At 39.1% G+C, this 19,010-nt stretch overlaps 1 protein-coding gene across 1 annotated transcript; it reads right to left on the minus strand.

Annotated features, from left to right (window-relative positions):
• Positions 1-11,994: 11,994 nt before the first annotated feature.
• Positions 11,995-13,964, minus strand: LOC131942082 (uncharacterized). Its single transcript, XM_059301790.1, has one exon. It carries the CDS (start codon positions 13,957-13,959, stop codon positions 12,061-12,063), a length of 1,899 nt encoding a protein of 632 aa, XP_059157773.1. The 5' UTR covers positions 13,960-13,964; the 3' UTR covers positions 11,995-12,060.
• Positions 13,965-19,010: the final 5,046 nt, after the last annotated feature.

A 19,010-nucleotide genomic window follows, 5' to 3' on the forward strand; every position in this document is an offset into this window, starting at 1 on the left:
GGTCCGCACCCCCCGCCCCCCCCCCCTCGCTACGCCCCTGTATATATATATTTATATATATATAAATATATATATAAATAAATATATATATATATATATATATATATATATATATATATATATATATATATATATATATATATATATATATATATATATATATATATATATATATATATATATATATATACAATTTGATTAGAATTGTTTTTATGCCGCTTCTTTCGACGTATACGAAGTTAGGTTGCAATCAAATCCCATTTTTATTGAGGGAAAAAACAAGGGCAATAATTTTCACACACAAAAAAAAAAAAAACTAGTTGTGATCTGGGAAAATAAAATAAAAAAATGTGTGTTAAGCAAACTAAACTTGTAAGAAAACTATCTGGGCTTGAAATTGTTCTGGCAAAGTCCGGGAAACCTCAGAAATACGAAGGTGCCCGATGATTGCCGAGCTAGTTTCAAAGGCTTCCTGCGTCTCTCTTGCTTGTTGCAACCCATTAGAAGCATTCCACACCCAGGCTGGATATAATTAAATAAACTAGTAAACTCCAAGTGGATGCCATGCAAATGGGAAAGTTAAAATTGCATTTAACATTAGGAATTAATTGCTCGTTAAATTAATTATTATTATTCTTGATTGCATTAATTGTTCTCCATAAAATATAATCAATGCCTTGTTGTTTTTTATCTTTCGAGTTTTCGAGCAAGTTGATACAGGAATTTTTTAAGGGAAATTTCTGAATTTTCGGGTTTGTCTCTTGAATCTTTTATTGTGTCATTTGACCCAATCTCCGGACAAAATTAGAATACTTGACAAGGTCCAAAAACTTTTTTCGAAAACTCAACCACAACATCATCACATTTTTCGAAAACTCAACCACAACATCATCACATTTTTCGAAATCTCAACCACAATATCATCACATTTTTCGAAAACTCAACCACAACATCATCACAAACATTTTTCGAAAACTCAATCACAACATCATCACATTTTTCAAAAACTCAACCACAACATCATCACATTTTTCAAAAACTCAACAACAACATCATCACAAACATTTTTCGAAAACTCAACCACAACATCATCACATTTTTCAAAAACTCAACCACAACATCATCACAAACATTTTTCGAAACTCAATCACAACATCATCACATTTTTCAAAAACTCAACCACAACATCATCACATTTTTCAAAAACTCAACCACAACATCATCACAAACATTTTTCGAAACTCAATCACAACATCATCACATTTTTCAAAAACTCAACCACAACATCATCACATTTTTCAAAAACTCAACCACAACATCATCACAAACATTTTTCGAAACTCAATCACAACATCATCACATTTTTCAAAAACTCAACCACAACATCATCACATTTTTCAAAAACTGAACCACAACATCATCACAAACATTTTTCGAAACTCAATCACAACATCATCACATTTTTCAAAAACTCAACCACAACATCATCACATTTTTCAAAAACTCAACCACAACATCATCACATTTTTCAAAAACTCAACCACAACATCATCACAAACATTTTTCGAAACTCAATCACAACATCATCACATTTTTCAAAAACTCAACCACAACATCATCACAAACATTCACGGACATGAGACAAACGTTAATCATCAGCAGGAACCAGTAGCGTAGGGGCTGGAGTGGGGTTCTAAAGCCCACAACAAAACAACCCCACTCCCTCCCCGTGGTCCCCCAAAAGCGTTACCTTACGGTAAGCTACAACTGTTGGCGGCGGTGCACTCCTGTCGCATACATGAGGACATATACACCTTCATATATGTATACCCCCTCCCACATGAATGACAACATCTTGCCTACGCCCCTGGGAATAACTAACCCCACAACAGCCAACTACAAGACTTAAACAATCCTCTATCATAGAATAGTGCTCCCGCCAAGACAGACCTTAGTTTCGTATTTTACCACGTTTTTCTTAACTCAGCTTCGCGTTTGTTTATGGATTTGTTTGTTGTTAAAATTGACAACGAAAATTAGCCCACTTCTGATTGCTCTAGAGATCTGAAATTCGGCATGCAGGCTATTTTCGCCTAACAATTTCAGATGCAATCATAAAAACTAGCAATTAGAGACCTAAATTAGCTTAATTAAATTACGCCCCTTCTCTGTTTAAAGCGTATCGGTCGCTCAAGATTTGAAAATGGGCCTTTCAATAAAAACTTTTTAAAAACCACATTTTTCATGTGTAGCAACGGACTAAAAAGGAGAAAATAAAATACTTAAAAAAAACTTTTTAAAAAACCACGTTTTTCTTGTGGACTAAAAAGTAGAAAATAAATTTTTCTTCCGACCCTAGGGGATCTACCAATGACTGCTCGTAGATTTTGTGCTTCCTCGAGTTGTGCAGGTTCTTGTGATGACTGTTCATACATTTGATGACAAAAAACGTGGGTCGGGCAGATTTATGATTAAAGCGAAAAGCACACAACACACGAATTTTGGAAATTTGATGGTGAACGTACCCACGTTTTTTGTCATCAAATGTATGAACAGTCATCACAAGAACCTGCACAGCTCGAGGAAGCACAAAATCTACGAGCAGTCATTGGTAGATCCCCTAGGGTCGGAAGAAAAATTTATTTTCTACTTTTTAGTCCACAAGAAAAACGTGTTTTTTTTTAAAGTTTTTTTTAAGTATTTTATTCTCAATATTTATATCTACATGCAACTATTTTTGTAATTTAAAAATTTAGCTTGGTTATTGCTCTTGTCCCCTTTAACAAAGTCCAAATGTCTCTTGAATATTTGAGTGAAGCATAGTCCAAAACCTTCAAATAAAATTAGTCCGAGTGATACCAACGCCGCCAGCTACTATACCACTGATGTCATTTACATCCTGACATCTGCTGGCATCTAGAACAAAGGTCCAGTCAATGTGTCATCATCTAAAATGGACACCGTCAATCCAAACTCCCCGGGAGATCTGAGACCTCGGTACTGGGTGTCGGAAGGAAAAAGTTAATGTATGACCGGCGTACGTACTTCGTCAGCAATCCTCACAAGGGGCGGCAACCTTGGTGTTATTATACACGTCACTTCCTCTCACCAAAGACGGCTGGTGGATTGTGGGTCGTGGTTATTAATATTAGCAATTAGTAGCAGATTATTGGCTTCATTGGACGTTAAGATTATACTGGCGTAGTGACAGGCGTTTTAATGGTGCGCTAATTCGCGCGTCAGTCCGTCTGTCATGGGAATTGAGAGTTGGTCCGGCAAATTACGCCGGACGACTTTGTCCGGGTTATTTTTATAAGGTCGGGGAATAAAGTTTAAATCAATGTTTATTTTAGGGAGAATTTTCTTGTTGTTTTAAAGTAAGACAATTTAATTAGATAATTGATTTTGTGTTAAAATTTATTAGGATACTGATCAGATTTACGATTAATGTTCTGGATTTGATATTTTCCTTTTTTTCTGTTAATCAATAATTAAAATCTGATATGTAGGGACAAGGTGAAACAAAGGTCAAGAACAAACCGTGACTTACAATACTTATCTACCACACCAGCGGTTGCACTCGTTATACGACAAACGTTGTTACTTAAACTGTAGTCATAGCACACGATCTGGCCTAACAACGCGTTTACATTTGCGACATATATAGTGTACATGTCTATATACATGTCTAGAAACAAAAACTTCGCAGTAAGTGAGTTCCCTCTGTAGGCCCTACGTGTTCTGATAAAATCATCTTACGACGAAGTTTATTTTTTGTTCTAGACGAGTATTGCATACATGTCGTAAGTATAATTGCGGTGTAAGTTCGCTTCACATGACAGCATTCAGCTACCTAAGCTCAGGCTTATTAGATATACTTTAGGGCTATTTTAGCTCTATGTAACTACATTGTGCTAAGTAGACTCTCAAAAGAACTTCATTAGAGTTTGTAAGATCTCTTTGTGATATACAATGTGAAATTTAATCTTTTCGTAGGATATATATTCAGCTTTTAAATTTCTAGTCGGGACATAACCAAGTATGTTTGCCCATGAGGTAATACTCACTACTATTTTAGCTCAGGATAATTCTATTTCACTTAAGATGATAGTCTGGTCAGACTTGTGGACCCAGGTAACATAGACTAAGTGACCACCAAACTTTAGACATCTACACCTTAAACATGAAAACTTTAATTGTTTATATCATTTTCTCATGTCCAAACCTAGAAATAATAAAAGAAAAACCCCTATTAAATGCGTTTTGAAACTCCCACCATCCATCTCATATTTTCACCTGATATCCCACCATCCATCCCATATTTTCACCTGATATCCCACCATCCATCCCATATTTTCACCTGATATCCCACCATCCATCTCATATTTTCACCCTATATCCCAACGACGTGGTCAGCACCTGTCATTATGACAGCAGGCTAATTACAAAACGGTCAAGCATCATCGCTATCGTGTGATGAAGTCTCAATTTCCTCCATCGTAATTCCAGAAAACTATTCAATTTTCTGCTTTAGATTATTTGCCGCTGAGCTTGCGACGCTTCAGTTAACAATTCGAGGCCGTACAGGGTTCAAATCCAAGTCGGCGCGTGGGACGTGAGTGATCGAGGACCGATGTGGGACCTGGGTGGAATTAAAACCAAAAATTAGCCGTATCGAATGTACTCCCCCGCCCCACTCACACACACATCCACATACGGTGTGAGCACGCGGTGAACTCTGACCTTTGACTGCACCATCTGGCAGTCGTGTACTCACATCTTGCCAATGACGTCATAGAATATTCAACGTCTGATGAAGATGTATGCTGTCACGTGGTTCAGAGACCGGAAGTGGGATACTCCCCGGGCTGCCCGGGGGTGGGCTCTAGTAGTTACACCAGTAATTGCTGGAAGATTGCAGTAGAGTGGCGCTGGACGGAACAGCCCCGGGGGTAGAGGGATCTCTCACCATCTTTCACTGTGACCTCATGTCTTTGACCATTGTCCGAGTGAGGCTTTGTTATCATTGACCATTGTCCGAATAAGGCTTTGTTAACTGTCTTTGACCATTGTCCTAGTGAGGCTTTGTTAACTGTCTTTGACCATTGACCGAGTGAGGCTTTGTTAACTGTCTTTGACCATTGTCCTAGTACGGTTATGTTAACTGTCTTTGACCATTGTCCGAGTGAGGCTTTGTTAATTATTTTTTACCATTGTCTGAGTGAGGCTTTGTTAAATGTCTTTGACCATTGTTCCAGTAAGGCTTTGTTAATTAAAGCTCTTTTATCTTTGATCACTGTCCGAGTAAGGCCATTGTCCTTCCAATCATCTGTCGTCTCGTGATCTATATAAATAATCAATCGCCCAATATCGATCAAGTGTATTGATTTTGGGTTTTTAATTGTTGGATGTTTTATTATGTAGGACTCTTCCTTCTTTAAAAAAAATGTCTTTATTTTCAAAAGAGCTAATAAAGACGTTAATATCAAACAAATAACCTTTTATTTAATTATTTTTATTAATTATTAATATATCTTATTATCTGAATATTTACATCAACGCTAACTGATGTTTGTGAAAAACTTCATTTTGATGTTAAACAAGTTCATATTTAAGTTGGTTTTCAGATATTAATAAAAGGTATTTACATCAATTATGACCTAGTGGTGGAGCGCTAGACTGCTAACCCGAAAGTCTCAAGCTCGAATTTAGGTTCAAGTCAGTCAAAATGTCCCTGAGTCCACCCAGCTTTAATGGGTACCTAACTCACATTACGGAAAATAAAGGTGGCTGGACATAGAGCTGACCACAATATTTCTTCATAGCCCGAGGTCAATGAAACAGTTTAACTCTACTTCATCTGCCCCATGTGTCTTAACCACGATCTGAAAAAGATGATGATATACATAAATTAGGCAAATGTTAAAATAACGAGTAAACCTACCCTTTAGAACCTGGTAGTCTATGGGGGCAGATGAAGTCAAAGTGACGTGTTTATGAACCTTGAATACGCCACAAAGGCAAGTTCTAATCTGCTCAAGTTACTGAGAAACATGAGTTTGTTAATTAACAACTGATTTTAATTAATTACATAATTAAGACAACGTTTGTCATCATACTATATGGAAGGGGTGGGGGTAAATTTTTAAGATAGAACAATTCAATACACCACCACGCATAACACAACACCATCCACAACCGCTAGTTAGATGGCTAACACCTGGATTTTCCGAACCGGATGACACATTACCTAGACACGCCACTGTATACAATAGCACATCGGGAATTTTAAATAGTGGGAATTTAGCTGTTTATAATCGTTATTTAATTTCAATCGATATCAAACTTTATTTTCAAATGTTTAGACTTTAGATTGTATTTACCCTGCTTCCAAAATTACTCGACTTTCCTAAACAAGTCCGATAACTTTTGGAGCAAAACCGACCTCGTCTGCTCAGTGACGTCACTACCGGTTTACGGACCCCCGGTAATTTCTGTAAACAAACAGCGCGCGCCCTGTGTACATTCTCATCCAACCGTTTACACGGTAGACGTGACTCGGACTGGCTGACACCTCGTCAGATACCTCGCGAATGGCGCGCGCGCATGCGCGAGTACGTATCACTTGACATTGTTTTTGTTAGTTTTATCTGGCAATATTTTTTTAAACAAATATTTATTTTACCGGTATTAGTACACGCAGGTTAGCCGCGTGATGTATTAGTATACACAGAAGAGTTGGTAAGGGTCTCCGTAAATGGCGTCACACGTCGTATGGAGTGTTTTTAATTTGTGAAAACCAGAATCCTCAAAGATTATATGAGGGGAGGGGGGGTGAATGTGATGTAACCGAAAAGTTCGTAAGAACTAGATTTTTTTTTTTCTAGAGAAAACGATATCAGGAAAGCGGTAGTTGGTGTATGGCTAACTGTAAAAGGGCAGGGATGGTTTCGGTTTGATTAACGTTTAATTTGGCCCACCTTAATTACCGTTCACATCTTATCCCTTTTCTTAACCTCACACTATGATCGTCGCTATACCTAAATTTTATCTTTAATCTGATAGTTGTGGTTAGGTTTAAATTTGAAATGGGGTTAGACTAAGGTTAGATTAAAGTTAGATTAAGGAAGACAATTATATTTAGGGTAGACACACAAGCAAAATATAATCTACTTCGCCCTACTGGAATCAGTACAAGCGCCAAAAAAGTTCTGGTGGGATTGGACCTCTTCAATGCTGCATCATGGGAATCAGATTCCAGACCAAACGTTATGTTACGTGGGACACCAAACATAATATTACATGGGACAACTGCAGGGTGCCATGTTTTCAGACGACATTGCCTCGTTTTGGCTGAAATCACGTAGACTTAAAAAAAAAAATTGGAAAAAAAAAACTTTTTACCCCCCCCCCCCCCCCCCACCTCCCGGAGCCCATGTCAGAACATCTTGACCTCCTAATGATTCCGGCTGAGAGTTTCGATGACATCTTCTTGCATGCCCTCCTCCATTAGCTCTACATTACAACTGGCGTTAATGAACAACATGGCTGACCACGTCACGTCATTAAGCCAGATTGTTAATTGCGATTGTTCATCTGTATCCTATCTCAAAAGAGAAAAAAAAATAACTGTCATATTTTTATTTTTAAATGACAAAATTAATTTTTAAACAACTCTCATTTTAATTAAACCTAGTGTTAATTTTTTCATCGGTTTTAATTTCATGTTTTTAACAAATTCGAAGCATATAAAAATTATTTTAAAAATTACTTGACTGTTATTGTATAATTGCATGTTAAAGATAATTGCAAGGAATTATTTTCGGATAAAAATTAAGCCACTCCAGAGAGCCAACACAAAAATATCTTGTGAAGAATGAATTTTGATTGCTGGCGACTGTGTTTCGGTTGACAAAGAGAGAATACGACTACGATTACATTTGTGAAGGCGGCTAGAGGCGAATACGACTACGAATACATTTGTAAAGACCGCATCTGCTTTAAACATGTACCTGTCTGAACTACGAAAAGTCTCGAGTTCGAATCTCGGACTCCATATTTAGGACGTCACTGAGTTAACCCTGCTCTAATGAGTACCTTACCTACATTATGTAAATGAAGGAGGCTGGATATGTGAGCTAAACTATCTTTTCATGTGTACTGTTTACGTAAACAGATTAACTCTACTTCGTCTGCCCTGTTGACCTTCAAATTTCGAAAGATTAACTTTACCGTTTGATTGAAACATGAATTTATTCTTGTGTACAACTTAACCGTTAGACCGAGGAATGAATTTATTATTGTGTAAACTGTTATTGCAAGTAACCGGACGTAGGGCCTTAATTAATCATAGCCTGGGTAATCAATGCAATCAAATGTTTTAAATCACCTTCACCCTCATCTCATTAATTATGCACATTTCATCACACCAACTGGGAGTGGTTCAATTTTTCATTTATTCACTAAGGTGGGGGGGGGAGGAGTGCCACCAAATATTATCATTACAGACTTTAATTACACACTTTTGTTTCGTCCGGTCAAGATGACCCAATCAGCGGCCATTGGTCTGGTGGGCGTGGCTCCACTCTCGACCGCACGAACATTGGGCTCTAGGGACCCCAGACTTTCACGATTCTTCCTGTTTCTTCGGGCTGAAAGTTAAGCGAAAATTGAAAAACTATCCGGAAACGCGAATTTCAGATCCTCGACACGTTGCGTTAAAAAAAATTTCCGCGACTGAAATTTCAAACGTTTTAAAATGTCAAGTTTTTTTTTATGATGAATGTTAGGGTTGCCACTTTTGGACTAGATTGTTCTTTATAGAAATGAAAGCTGGCTGCGTATTCCAATAGCTGAGTCATAAGAGAGACACCCCGATATACATTAAAGTATATTAGAAGTGAGATTTGAACTCACAAAAAAGATCAGACTTAATATTATATTGAAAAGATTCAAAAAATGAAAAAAATAAATGTAGGCGGAAATAACCCACAAAGAGGCCAAACGGATGTTATGTTGATAATATATTCAAAATGGAAACAGATATCGAAATTAGTGCTAATTAAATCTAATTTGCATTTGCACTGTTTTAAGATACTAGAATTCGACACTTTGAAATAAATCTTGCGTGGTTACTACCTTCAAAAGGTTCTAAATAGGATTCCAACTCCAAAACCAGGAGACTGGACACTCTACTGACCAGTCTAAAGGTGCCAACAGCTTTGGGCAGAATGAAATCTGGCATATATTCCAGTCTGACCTTTGACACCCGGCTCCAGAGCTGTGGAGAAGGCCGAAACGGATTTAATCAACGGTCTTGGTGACCTCTGGCTGGAGCAGTTTGGTAATCAGGTTTTTAAAGTGCAAGGATGGGTAACTCTCCCCTCACAGTGTCCCTGGAGTTACGGGGCTTTGGGGTCAGAGGATTTGATGAGGTCCACTCAGAGTTTAAACACTTGGTGAATAATTACCTAGGACTGGCCTTGGTTAATGTGAATTGGTTCATGTGAATTGGTTTATGTGAATTGTGTTTATGTGAATTGGTTCATATGAAATGGTTCATGTGAATTTGTTCATTTAAATTGGTTCATGTGAATTGGTTCATATCAATTGGTTCATGTGAATTGGTTCACATCAATTGGTTCATGTGAATTTGTTCATGTGAATTGGTTCACGTGAATTGGTTCATGTGAATTGGTTTATGTGAATTGTGTTTATGTGAATTGGTTCATATGAAATGGTTCATGTGAATTTGTTCATTTAAATTGGTTCACGTGAATTGGTTCACATCAATTGGTTCATGTGAATTGGTTCACGTGAATTTGTTCATGTGAATTTGTTCATGTGAATTTGTTTATGTGAATTGGTTTATGTGAATTGGTTTATGTGAATTGGTTTATGTGAATTGTGTTTATGTGAATTGGTTTATGTGAATTGGTTCATGTGAATTGTTTTATGTGAATAGGTTCATGTGAATGGGTTTATGTGAATTGGCTTATGTGATTTGTTTTATGTGAATTGGTTCATGTGAATTGGTTCATGTGAATTGATTCATGTGAATTGATTCGTTTGAATTGATTCATGTGAATTAATTCATGTGAATTGTGTTTAATAGTTTGTTCGGGTTCTTTAGTTAGTTAATATAGAAGTCTAGAATACGGAGTTCAAATAGTCAGGATAAAGATGTTAGGATAGTGAGGATATGTGACAAGATAGGTGAGTAGGGTTAGGATATCCAAGTCTCTACGGTCTAGAATATGGTGTGGTAGGGTGTGGCGAGGAATGTGTGGTTAACTGTGGTCAAAGAGGCATGGCTAGAAGGGTGTGGTTGAGAAGGGCGTTATTTTGTGTTGCTATGGAGATGGGATTGGGTTTATCAGATGGGAGAGTGGAGATGAAGACGTTTGGCACGGATGAAGTGAAGTTCATGCAAATTGTTTCAGCTGCTTTAATTTTGGTATATCTTAGTTTTAAGCAATAATATATATCAATCTATGGTACCGCTAGTCTATGATTACCTGATAAACTAATACTGCCTAAACAAATACTTTTATTGATTAAAACAATGTTTATTTTATTGCGTTGTTTTCCATTGAAATTATTTCTTTCTCAAACATCCCTTCTGCAGTCGTGGAGATCTGTTATCGCCTCCCCTCATCATTCTTGTCGTTGTCCGTTATCTTGCTGAAGCCATTAAGGTAACCTAAACAGGTCACTGTGACATTACACGAAGATTCCCCTTCCCCATTATAACAATGTGTGATGAGTTTCTAAAAATACACGATGTGTGATGTCATGAAGCCCAGTACAGTATTTAAGTAGAGTGAAGGGAGCCGTGTGACCCCCCCCCCCCCCACCACTCCCCCAGTCACACACACACACACACTCACCCACACAAACTCACACCCAATCACTAGAATCACTAAATTTCTCATTTATATTTTTAAAATTCATTAAATAAACTTCAAAACCAATAAAACCTAATGAAATATTAGTTCATAAGCCCTCTCCCCCACTGGTCCTGCTGTTACTTCCCCCTCCCCCACCGGTCCTGCTGTTACTTCCCCCTCCCCCACCGGTCCTGTTGTTACTTCCCCCTCCCCCACCGGTCCTATTGCGACTTGGGGAGGTAACGCCAGGCGGCAATAAACATGTGCAACACCATTTTTGCGCGCCACATTTAGGCCTAGGTTGTATCTATAATTTACTGTTATTTATAATTAAACCATATTTTTCTAAAAGCATCAACTCGGTTACACTTTTATTTAAAATTATGTTTAATTTATTTTTAGTTAACAAACAAACAAACAAAGACACACACACACTGAAGCACTCTTGCGCCAAGTTTTATGAGACAACTATATACTCCAGCACGCCTGTCGTATGCACCTTGAACCCGGATGTTTCTTCTGTCGTCCTTACCTTGGCATATGAATAATTTTAACATGGCAGCAAAACATTATGTGAGCTTTAAATTATGTCAACAATTTACCTGGCCAGGTGGGTTGTATCATATGAGTCAGATTTTCCACGAAATGAATAGACTACTAAATATGTACGCAAAGAAGCGTTGTTGTTGTTTTTTTTTAAATATCTTTAATATTTTTTGTAAAGAGCTTGTGACAAATAAAGTTTGAAATATTTACTGATATAGTTCATATCTACTGACATTTCATTCGTCATTTTTTTTTTTCTTTTAATTTGATTTTACAATATAATTGTAGATACACAAACTGCTGATGTTTTTAATTTACATTTCATTTTATTAGAACCAATTTAAATATTGACATAGGCTATTTAACTTAGGTAATCGTATTTATTAGTAGTATTTTAGCCCCTAAATAAAAATAAGATTCAATTTCTTGAATAATTATTGTATTATTTAAATTTCTTCTTTATTAAAATTTAAATTTTTAATTTGTTATTCAGTTTTTATTCATTTAAGGTTATCTTTAAAATGTACATTTTTATTTAGAAATGTTACTATTTATTCGAGTAATTATACAATAATTACACATTTTTAATAACAATTCACATCAAGGTCCCGTGTGTTAGAACTTATCAACCGGATGTGGTCAACTTCTCCAACTCGCCACGGTTCCTCACCTTTGAGTTGACCACTGGGGGAACCAGCTTGACCACAGGGGGAACCAGCTTGACCACTGGGGGAACCAGCTTGACCACAGGGGGAACCAGCTTGACCACAGGGGGAACCAGCTTGACCACAGGGGGAACCAGCTTGACCACAGGGGGAACCAGCTTGACCACAGGGGGAACCAGCTTGACCACAGGGGGAACCAGCTTGACCAGAGGGACGTCGTTGGGACCGGCCTTGGCCACGTGGCTAGACTTCTGGAAGATCTCATCCGGAACCTGCACGTGACGGTCGGCCGCTCGCTTGCGTAACGGCACGGAGTCCCAGCGGAACTCGGCGTGTTTGCCGATGACGTCATCAAACATGCCGGAGACGGTAAAGACGTATCTGTTTTCATCGCACAGGTCGTCGATTAAACACTGTGCGTTAGGGAACGCACTTTTCATATCGTTCCACATCCAAGGATACGCGTTGGTGTTGCTCTGTCGCCTCAGTGCCGTGTAGAAAGGAGTGCTGGAATCGCCGAATTTGTATTTGAACGTTGGTCGATTTCCAACACCACGATACTGGTAATAGTAATTGGTATCGTTACTGCCAGCACGTCCATTATAACGCAAAAAACCTTGATGTTCTAAGGAAAACTTGGCAATAACAGTAGCCATGTAGGTTGTAAAGGTTCTAGTTTTGGAGAGTACAAGACTCCACTTTGCTGCGGTGTATGGTCTCAGAGTTTTTGACGTGATGACTAGCAATTTCCGTGTTTGTTCTGTCTTGTGTTGGTCAGATGTTGCGGTTCTGTTCTCGTAGTTGAACGTGTAGCCGACAGACACCCCAACGCCACCAATCGCTGAGGGAGGGGTGTAGCTAATTTTAAGATTGAGTTCTTGGCCATTTTTCCACGAACTGGTTGTGGTGTGGGTGACGCTACGGATACTGGTCTCTAATCTACTTATATATTTTGTCACCTCCATTGGGTCGTTGTTGTATATCATTCCAGAGTCAATCGTTTCCGGTGCCAAGTCTTGCGTGATAGGAGTGCCGTATCGGATGTCCTTGACCGCAAAGCTCCAATCACCATAGGTCATGCTTAGACGAGTCTCACTCTTGTAGCCCTCGCAGCGTCCTCTCGTATCCGCCTCCCAGCGGTAGCCATTTCTTTTAAAATCTTCCCCTACGTACGGTGACCTACAGCCCGAACACCAGGCAAACCCAAGATAGTGCGCCAACGTTGCCATCTCCTCCATTGTGGTATCCATGATGCGACTCTTCACATCGAACACCTCATCCAATGTTTCCGGCGCCGATGCCGTCTTACAACAGTGAAGCGTATCTAAACAATTAAGCTGGTCGCAGTTACCGCGAAACAATCCTGTGATGTAATAGCCCGTATTACATGTACACCATCCCATTTCATCAAAACAGCTGGTGGTATCTTGGTCGTAGCAGTGTCCGTAGAATGTAGGGTGATCTGCGGGCTTGGAGCATCGCCCCTCTTCTATGTTACTCAACAGTCCCGTCGTGTTTTCACTCCGGTACACACCACTAAGGAAATAACCAGCCGGACAGACGGCCCAAGAGTTATTTCTATCCAACAGGTACCACCAGTCGGAGTAGACAGTTTGGGTTGTAGAGTTTGTCCAGGGCGCGTTTCTAGCGCAGCACTCCGCCAATTCTAACAAATTCAATGGGTCCCTGTCCCAGCTAGTTCTACCGTTTCTATAGAAACCATAGAGGAAGTCCTTCCCGTCGTTACATTTTGAGACTCCCTGTAGGTCCAGACTCCGCCCCCAGTCAGAAATACTGCAGTCAGCGTCAGCCACATAGACAAGCAGGGCTAGACACAGGGCTGTTATGGTCAAATACATTGTCAATGACAGCCCTGTAGAGATGAAAACAATTATGTTTTAACAACAAAAGCGACAAGACTATGGACTAAGGACAACTGGTTAACATTGTTTACGTGTATGGTGGAAACGTAGGCCCTATAGTGCTGAGTAAATTGTATTTCCACAAAATAAATATAGCAGTAGTTAGCAGTAGTTTGACTATCACACGAGGACATAGGTGGTCGGCATTATTTCCAGGCCACGTTAAGTTTAGTAACACAGCGTTCTCGTATTTGCTTCAATTGTCAACACTGGAATCCCATACATTTATACTCGCTGTTAACTTCAAATAGCACGGGAAAAAATTTTCAAAGAAATGTTTTTAAAAAATTTAACTGTATGTAATGGCACATACAGCTTTTTCAATTGACACATTTCTCGAGCGTGCATAGTTAAACATTTGATACACCCATTTTAGAATAATTTTTTGCAAAAATAAAAATAATTAAATGTTACAAACCCAGGGGCGTAGCGAGTTGGGGGGCGGGGGGTGCGGACCGCACCGGGTGACACCATTTAGGGGGGTGACACCAAGGCAAAAAATAGCAAAATATATAGAGAAAAACTCGAGGGGGGGGGGTGCAAATCGAAAGTTTTAAAGTTTGTCCCTGGGAAGGGTCTCTATGCCTCTGGGGGGGGGGGGGTGACACCATTAAGTGCCGCACCGGGTGACACCCGACCTCGCTACGCCACTGTACAAACCTCCTAAAAATGTTTAATTTTTATTAAGAATAATACAAAATGTGTGTTTGTGTGAAAATACTAAAAATGTTTATTAAGGTGTAAGATAAATTTAACATACCGTCTACTCAGGGTCTGACTTGTAATGATGTAATTTAGAATATTAGCCGGAAAGTTAAAACCAAAAGCATACATCTAGTCTACGAGGAAGTTAAATAAATATTCATAAGATAAACAACAACAACACAAACATGTAGCCAGCATGACAGATATTCTAAGTACAAGGTATTTTTATTTAAATAATACATTCTCCATTTTAACACAGCTAGACGTTAATATATATATATATATATATATATATATATATATATATATATATATATATATGTATATATATATATATATATATATATATATATACATATATATATATATATATATATATATATGACGTGATGTTATGTGTGTGTGTGGTTGTGGTGTTGGTGATGTGATGTGTGTGGTTGTGGTGTTGGTGATGTGATGTGATGTGTGTGGTCTTGTTTTTGATGATGTGATATGTGTGTATATCTGCGGTCTTGGTGATGTGATGTGTGTGTCTGTGGTGTTGGTGATGTGATGTGATGTGTGTGGTCTTGTTTTTGATGATGTGATATGTGTGTATATCTGCGGTCTTGGTGATGTGATGTGTGTGTGGTGTTGGTGACGTGATGTGTGTGTGGTGTTGGTGATGTGATGTGTGTGTGGTGTTGGTGATGTGATGTGTGTGTGGTGTTGGTGATGTGATGTGATGTGTGTGTGGTGTTGGTGATGTGATGTGTGTGTGGTGTTGGTGATGTGATGTGATGTGTGTGTGGTGTTGGTGATGTGATGTGTGTGTGGTGTTGGTGATGTGATGTGTGTGTGTGGTGTTGGTGATGTGATGTGTGTGTGGTGTTGGTGATGTGATGTGTGTGTGGTGTTGGTGATGTGATGTGTGTGTGTGGTGTTGGTGATGTGATGTGTGTGTGGTGTTGGTGATGTGATGTGTGTGTCTGTGGGGGTTGGTGATGTGATGTGTGTGTGTGGTGTTGGTGATGTGATGTGTGTGTGTGGTGTTGGTGACGTGATGTGTGTGTGTGGTGTTGGTGACGTGATGTGTGTGTGGTGTTGGTGATGTGATGTGTGTGTCTGTGGGGGTTGGTGATGTGATGTGTGTGTGTGGTGTTGGTGATGTGATGTGTGTGTGTGGTGTTGGTGATGTGATGTGTGTGTGGTGTTGGTGATGTGATGTGTGTGTGGTGTTGGTGATGTGATGTGATGTGCGTGTGGTGTTGGTGATGTGATGTGTGTGTGGTGTTGGTGATGTGATGTGATGTGTGTGTGGTGTTGGTGATGTGATGTGTGTGTGGTGTGGGTGATGTGATGTGTGTGTGGTGTTGGTGATGTGATGTGTGTGTCTGTGGGGGTTGGTGATGTGATGTGTGTGTGTGGTGTTGGTGACGTGATGTGTGTGTGGTGTTGGTGATGTGATGTGTGTGTCTGTGGGGGTTGGTGATGTGATGTGTGTGTGTGGTGTTGGTGATGTGATGTGTGTGTGGTGTTGGTGATGTGATGTGTGTGTGGTGTTGGTGATGTGATGTGTGTGTCTGTGGTGTTGGTGATGTGATGTGTGTGTGTGGTGTTGGTGATGTGATGTGTGTGTGGTGTTGGTGATGTGATGTGTGTGTCTGTGGTGTTGGTGATGTGATGTGTGTGTGGTGTTGGTGATGTGATGTGTGTGTGGTGTTGGTGATGTGATGTGATGTGTGTGTGGTGTTGGTGATGTGATGTGTGTGTGGTGTTGATGATGTGTGATGTGTGTGTCTGTGGTGTTTGTGATGTGATGTGTGTGTCTGTAGGGTTGGTGATGTGATGTGTGTGTCTGTAGGGTTGGTGATGTGATGTGTGTGTCTGTGGTGTTTGTGATGTGATGTTTGTGTCTGTGGGGTTGGTGATGTGATGTGTGTGTCTGTGGTGTTTGTGATGTGATGTGTGTGTCTGTGGTGTTTGTGATGTGATGTGTGTGTCTGTGGTGTTTGTGATGTGATGTGTGTGTCTGTGGTGTTTGTGATGTGATGTGTGTGTCTGTGGGGTTGGAGATGTGATGTGTGTGGTATTGATGATGTGATGTGATGTGTGTGTGGTGTTGATGATGTGTGATGTGTGTGTCTGTGGTGTTAGTGATGTGATGTGTGTGTGGTGTTGATGATGTGTGATGTGTGTGTCTGTGGTGTTAGTGATGTGATGTGTGTGCCGGACAAAACCCTAAAAGAAATTTTACTTATTTCAGAGACATCACTCTATATCGCCATATCACCACACCAAATGGTAATTTTAAATGCTGTAACTAGTGTCACAAGCATACAACATACTAACATATGCACACAAACGATCTATGTATAGCGTATGTTATTGCCTTTTCGTCACAAAAACTTCCGAACACATAGACAAAATCTGATTTCCAAACACGCGATAATTGTTCGAAACACGCATGCGTAATAGCACTCATCCGCCCTCTGTTAAAATAATCATATGCTAATATTACAAGGGCGAGATTTTTAAAACCCCGAGTCGCTCCCATGGAGAGGGCGATTCAACAATTATAGACCTCGCTTGATGTCAAATAATGACAAAGTGATAGCACTATGATTTCTATTTCTCGTGGGCTAAAATCTTCATCAGTTTCGTGTCTAAAAAAATACATAATGTGCTATGTTGCTAATCTAATTGTGTTCGTATATTATTTCAGAGTTGAGAAGGCGCCCTGGATACTGGATTTTTATAAGTGATAGCAGCTTGTTAATGTATTGATCGGCTTTAGATTAAGTGCGGAATTTACATCTTTATACAATTAGAATCCGGTATTTTTTTTATAAAACGATTGAATGAATTATTATAGATCTTTTAAATTCGATTAAAATAGAGCACACTGGCTATGTAATGCTGCTCTAAGTATAAAATAAAATTGCCACTAGGGGCGGGTACCCCCCTTCACCCTACCATAGCAACGCCATAGGTTCTGAAGCTAAAAGAAGACGATGGAAGCTTCACCACCAATATATATGTCTATCTAAAAACTTAATATATTTTTAGAAAACATCATTTAAGCTCAAATATAACTAGCGTGATGTTGTACTGAAACTAAAGCGGGAGTTACCACCCCTAAACTTTCTAGTATATTCTGTATGACTGTGAGGAAGATGGCACTATCAGTGCAATCTGGATGAAGAAGTGTTTCTTTTATTAATTTTTACAAGTTTTTACTTAACTTGCTTCCTCGTCTGTCGTTCTTTTGTCTGTTGTTTGTTGTCCGTCATGCATCGAAATTGGTGAGAAAAATTTTGACAACTTCTAACCAACAAATTTATCTGAAACTTCGTACGTGGGTTAAACCCGATGACAATGCAATCTGACACCAAATTGGAATTTATTGAGGGTTGTTTAATTTTAAATAAATAATTGAAATTTCCTACATGAAGTGCTATTTACCTCTCCATTATATTATATGCACATTTATCGTATGTTCATTTGTTGAGCAATTGTTTTTAGTCATGCAGCTCTATTGTATTAAAAAATTTAAAGTAGGCCTACACAAGCTTTTATTTTTTGGGTATTTAGATAGTAGTTCATCTTTATATATTTAATGAAAATCATTTACTTTCTGCTTTTTAGTGCATAATTATATAAAAGCTTGTTATTATAAACGGTTTCTTATGCATTGTTTTAATACTTGAGTTGTTGTTGTTGTTCTTGTTTTAATAAATTAGAATTGAGCAGAAATAGTAGCGGACTAGCAATTACATGGGTAGGGGTGGACTAGCAAATATATGGGTAGGGGTGGACTAGCAAATATATGGGTAGGGGTGGGCTAGCAAATATATGGGCTGCGGACTAGCAAATATATGGGTAGGGGCGGACTAGCAAATATATGGGTAGAGGTGGACTAGCAAATATATGGGTAGGGGTGGACTAGCAAATATATGGGTAGGGGTGGACTAGCAAATATATGGGTAGGGGTGGACTAGCAAATATATGGGTAGGGGTGGACTAGCAAATATATGGGCTGCGGACTAGCAAATATATGGGCTGCGGACTAACAAATATATGGGTAGGGGTGGACTAGATAATATATGGGTAGGGGTGGACTAGATAATATATGGGTAGGGGTGGACTAACAAAAATATGGGTAGGGGTGGACTAACAAATATATGGGTAGGGTCGGACTAGCAAATATGGGGTGGACTAGCAAATATATGGGTAGGGGTGGACTAGCAATTACATGGGTAGGGGTGGACTAGCAAATATATGGGCTGCGGACTAGCAAATAT

Source organism: Physella acuta, unplaced genomic scaffold, assembly GCF_028476545.2.
Source record: "Physella acuta isolate Inbredline_101_S28 unplaced genomic scaffold, ASM2847654v3 ptg000386l, whole genome shotgun sequence".
Classification (NCBI taxonomy): Eukaryota; Metazoa; Mollusca; class Gastropoda; family Physidae; genus Physella; species Physella acuta.

Coding starts and splice junctions, on each gene's coding strand:
- LOC131942082 (XM_059301790.1), bottom strand. CDS start 13,959: ATGTATTTGACCATAACAGCCCTGTGTCTAGCCCTGCTTGTCTATGTG.